General features: G+C 33.9%; 1 protein-coding gene across 1 annotated transcript; it reads right to left on the bottom strand.

Moving 5' to 3' along the window:
• Positions 1 to 947: 947 nt before the first annotated feature.
• Positions 948 to 1,516, bottom strand: LOC138352682 (uncharacterized). Its single transcript, XM_069305259.1, has 2 exons — positions 1,505 to 1,516; positions 948 to 1,328 (listed from the first exon to the last, which is right to left on the bottom strand). Exons 1-2 carry the CDS (start codon positions 1,514 to 1,516, stop codon positions 948 to 950), a joined length of 393 nt encoding a protein of 130 aa, XP_069161360.1.
• Positions 1,517 to 5,272: the final 3,756 nt, after the last annotated feature.

Here is a 5,272-nt window from a genome sequence, read left to right as displayed (position 1 = left end):
CTTATAAACTAATATCACTTTAACCTTGCATTAATGCGAGTCTTAGTAAATATTATCATATATTACCCATATTTGCATCAGAGGAAAGAACCGACAATATTTATAAAATGGATGCTTTGGCTCGGCGAGTCGTGGCCCCTTCCCATCCAACTCTATTCCATCTAGCTAACGTCTGTATAGAGTATACATAAAAAAATATATTTTTTTTTATTTTATTTAAATATAAATATTTAATTTTATTTAAATATAAATACATTTAAATATTAAAAAATATTTAAATGCTGACATCTCAATCTGAACTTACTGTATTGTATTTGATAGGAAACTGTTATATAGAATTTAGTTTTTGTCAAAATGTTATTAGACATGTAGTGTGTATTTAAAATATACGTCTATGCATCGCATGCCTCCTAAAGCAAGCATACAATTTCCACGGAAATCGTTTCATAGGTTCAGTACCAAATCGCAATATAAACAAGTATTTTCTCTATAAATTTAATTAATTACATACATCTTTTTTCATCAATATTATTGACGGAAGTTAATATATTCATCCAGATATATTAACCATATCAACATTAAACATCTTAACCATGTCAAGCAACCGGAAACACATTGAATCGTTTTCATCGTTATGATACCACTATGATATTAATGATGCAAATGATAATTAATAATAAACTTAACAATTATTATATAGATTTATTTCTTTGCTGTACAACAGAACACTCAACAAAATAACATTAAACTTGTTGAATAATTTAATGCATATTTCAGCTCATTGATGTCATAATGATAGTAATCCTGGCGATGAGTGTGATCTTTGCAATTGTTTGTCATGTAGGCCTCGTAGTCTGAAAATTATTGTTGAGATGGTTTACCATATAGTTTGATTTCCCATAGACCTAAATGTAAGTAGAGATGGTGTCATTTAGGTCAGCAGAAATCTAGTAGTAGTGGTGACTATAATGGTTTAGTGGCCGGTAACCATAATTAGAGAAGACTGAGTAGGATGGTTCAGGATCTGCAGACCTCTTGTAGAAATGGCGGCGATAACCATGACGGGGAGCGTAGTAGAGAGGATACGATGGTTCAGGCTCTGGTTCGGCAGACCTCTTGTAGTAATGACGATCATAACCATGTCGAAGGCCGGAGGAATAAATTGGGAATGATGGTTCAGGCTCTGGCTCGGCAGACCTCTTTCCATTGTGGTAACGGTGACTGTATGCTGGGTAAGCACTACCGTAATTGCTCGTCACGTAACTGGGCTCTGCATCTCGCTTCTCAATCTCAGAAGCGCAAGCGGCAGCCGCCAGGATCACAAGCACCTAAATATGAAAAATCACACGTACAGTCATATAATATTTAGCAGTAAAGTACTATATTTTCATTCGCGTAAATGAAATATTCTTCGAAGAGACTACTACTTTCCTTGATATTTTATGTAATACATTACATTAAATATTAACCAATATCAGAGAGTCCGATTGTTAGTGCAACTTACCAAGAGCTTCATGGCTGAAAGTTGGTTAGCTGTGGCCACAGCTGAGCGAGTGTGTCTTGCAGCAGTGATGCCGGGCTTTTATACCGGAGAGTCTTGAGTCCTTGAATCGTATCTCAATGTTATAGTGACGTTCCACTGAGAAAGCTGTAATTAATATGTTTCTTATCTCTTTATTTTATTATTTTTTTCCATATATAATCAATTACATATTATATTATAAGATTTTCCTTTAGGTTAACAAATATAAAACCCTAGTTAAATGTTAAATATTTAATATGTTTTACTTTTCGTTAAGGCAATGCACTGTTTACGATTCCTTGTTAATCTTAGCAAGTACTGCATAATTGGTATATACAGGGATAGTTTACCTTGGTAAATATTTCCATACTGAAATATGATTAGTGGTTGGCAAGTAATCTCATGTTGTAGCTTTAGTACTTCCCTCGGTTTAAAAGTCTTAAACCTAACTTTATTCCAACATGTGCTAGACTTTTCAAGTAATATAGTGTTAGGCAAATGTAAGTATTTTGACCAGACCACACACTAGAAATTGAAGGGACGACGACGTTTCGTACATTTCGTTAAATTTCTTTCATCCTAAACCTGCTTCCAACACTAGTAGCACTGTACTATGCCTTCCCTTCATATCTTAACTCAAAACTTTTACCAATACCTTTCGTCCTCTTGACATTAAACTCGCCTTTCGACAAACTAACACACTTTGTAGCAATCTAGTTCACACTGCTCCTCCTGCTTCTAATGCTGCTGGTGTCTACTCTATTTCCTGTTCATCTTGTCCTCTCCAATACTTTGGCGAAACTGGCTGTACACTGTATGACAGACTTAAAGAACACAAGAGAAGTGTTAAGTCTGCAGACACTAACAATGCTCTCTTCTGCCATGTGAGGGATTCTAATCATCCCATTGATTGGTCTTCCTCCAAAATAATCTTCCCTGCCTCTACTCTACACAGACGCCGTCTTGTAGAATCGGCTCCTATAAACAATGTACCCAACATGAACTTGAGTCCTGGCTTTGTTGCTGTGGACTCTTCCCTTTCACAGTATATACTCAAATGCACTAATCTTTCTAACAAACGTGACTTAACATAAGCTTTCCCCCTTCCATTTCTTTCTTTCTCTTTCCTTTTCTTTCTCTCTTCTCCCTTTTTCTGTTCATTGTCTTCTCTTACGCTCCCTTGCTATCCTCTTCTTATTCCTATTACTATCTCCTTCGGTGGTTATAATAGGAGCTGCCTCGTATGGGCCAATAGGCCTGCTGCAGTTCTCATTACTACTATCCCCTTCACCTGACTTTCCTCCTCAGCTCTCTCTTGCCTATTTATTGCCTGCCCCTACCTCCTCATCACAATCGACTTGAGAATGGTCCAGGACGGACCGAAACGTCGTCGTCCCTTCAATTTCAAGTGTGTGGTCTGGTCAACATACTTCAGCCACGTTATTGTGACTCATCGCCTGCAAACGTAAGTATTATTGCGAATTTGGTAACACACTTTAATAAGATTTACTGACTGCATTAAAATATTTTTTTTATTAATTCCAGGTTTTACTGTTTCTTTGAATTACTTTTCAAGTAACTAAAATGTAATTGTAAATATTTTCTAATTAATTTGAATTAATTAACAAAAATTAAATTACTAATTTTATTAGGTAATTTATAATCGTTTAAATTACCAATCAAGTTCAATCAATGTGAGCTTTAATATACCAATGTGCTTTAATATACTTACTAGTCTCTCTCATCTTATTTTTTTCTTTCTTGCAATGTATCTGTTATGATTTTATTAATTCCGCTAGAATTTACCTACTTAAAATTATCTGTTAGATTAGGGACCTGCCCGAAATGTTGCGTGTACTAGTGGCTTTACAAGATTGTAAATACCATGTTATGTATTCTCACAAACCCAATGTACCTTCTTGTTTATACATAAATAAATATATAAGTAGCACGGGCTATGGTAAGCAAGTTGAGGACTTACCTGGCACAGGAGCGGGGCAAGTAGCACGGGCTATGGTGAGCCCGTTGTGGACTTACCTGGCACAGGAGCGGGTCTGTAACTTATCCAAACAATGATTGTTGTTTGTGGTTTTAGATTCAGCTACTCAGAACAAAAGTTCCAAGTAGCACGGGCTATGGTGAGGCCATAGTGAAATTACCTGGCACAGGAGCGGGGCTGTGAAAAAACAATCATGGTTGTAGCTGCTTTTATAGCGTGAAGTCAGGTGTCTTGGGGAGATGTGTATACATTGGGTAATAACTTCTTTGTTACATAATCGCTCATCACATCTGGTAACCACTACTCTCAGGAGATACTGTTAATAATTTAAAGAAAACATAAATACTGCTATATGTTCATAGTTTAATATCCGTTATAAAAACATATTACAGTTATTTACAAACTACTGAGGTAGTCGATGAGATTGAATTTGGGGTCTCTATTCATGCGATGTAATTACATCGCATACAATTTATTTTATTATGGTATTATTTTATACACATTTCAAACTTTATTTCAAACTTTATATATGCAGAGAACCTTGTAATGAACAAATCCACAAGGTCCGTGACGAGGATTCTAACCTACGTCCGAGATCATCCCAGACGCTGCCTTTATCGATTGAGCTACGACATTGTCTAAAAGAGTTGAAACCGAAGTTCTACTGAACTTACTGGATCCTGTAGCCTCTCGGAGACACAAAACAGGGTTGGCGTTTTTCTACGTTAACATATTGCTAGCTTTGTACTAGCAATTTATTGCTAGCTAGCATATACTATCAAATATGTATGTAGTTGATGAGAGTAGATAATCTCCAGAAACATTCATGAGCTCATAAAAGTTTATAAATTTCATATTATGAACAATAAATAGAGATATATAGATAAATTCAAGTTAATATAATTAATTATTGATTTTTAAATCAATAACTTAATATAATTTATATATAATTTTATTACATATAAAAAATTGATATTTAGTTTTTAATTATAAAAAATGAAATCATTAATTTAATTAACTAAATTAATTAATAACATTATAATTTATAAATTGCCTAATAAAATTAGTAATTTTTTTTGTTATTTAATTCAAATTAATTAAAAAAATATTTACAATTAAATTTTAATTACTTGAAAAGTAATTCAAAGAAACAGTAAAACCTGGAATTAATAAAAAAAATATTTTAATGCAGTCAGTAAATTTTATGAAAGTGTATTACCAAATTCGCAATAATACTTACATTTGCCTAACACTATATTACTTGAAAAGTCTAGCACATGTTGGAATAAAGTTAGGTTTAAGACTTTTAAACCGAGGGAAGTACTAAAGCTACAACATGAGATTACTTGCCAACCACTAATCATATTTCAGTATGGAAATATTTACCAAGGTAAACTATCCCTGTATATACCAAGTATGCAGTACTTGCTAAGATTAACAAGGAATCGTAAACAGTGCATTGTCTTAACGAAAAGTAAAACATATTAAATATTTAATATTTAACATTTAACTAGGGTTTTATATTTGTTAACCTAAAGGAAAATCTTATAGTATAATATGTAATTGATTATATATGGAAAAAAATAATGAAATAAAGAAATAAGAAACATATTAATTACAGCTTTCTCAGTGGAACGTCACTATAACATTGAGATACGATTCAAGGACTCAAGACTCCGGTATAAAAGCCCGGCATCACTGCTGCAAGACACACTCGCTCAGCTGTGGCCACAGCTAACCAACTTTCAGCC

Source organism: Procambarus clarkii, chromosome 54 (assembly GCF_040958095.1).
Source record: "Procambarus clarkii isolate CNS0578487 chromosome 54, FALCON_Pclarkii_2.0, whole genome shotgun sequence".
NCBI lineage: Eukaryota > Metazoa > Arthropoda > Malacostraca > Decapoda > Cambaridae > Procambarus > Procambarus clarkii.
The sequence above is the reverse complement of the archived record's forward strand: the minus strand, read 5'-3'. Positions and strand labels throughout refer to the sequence as shown.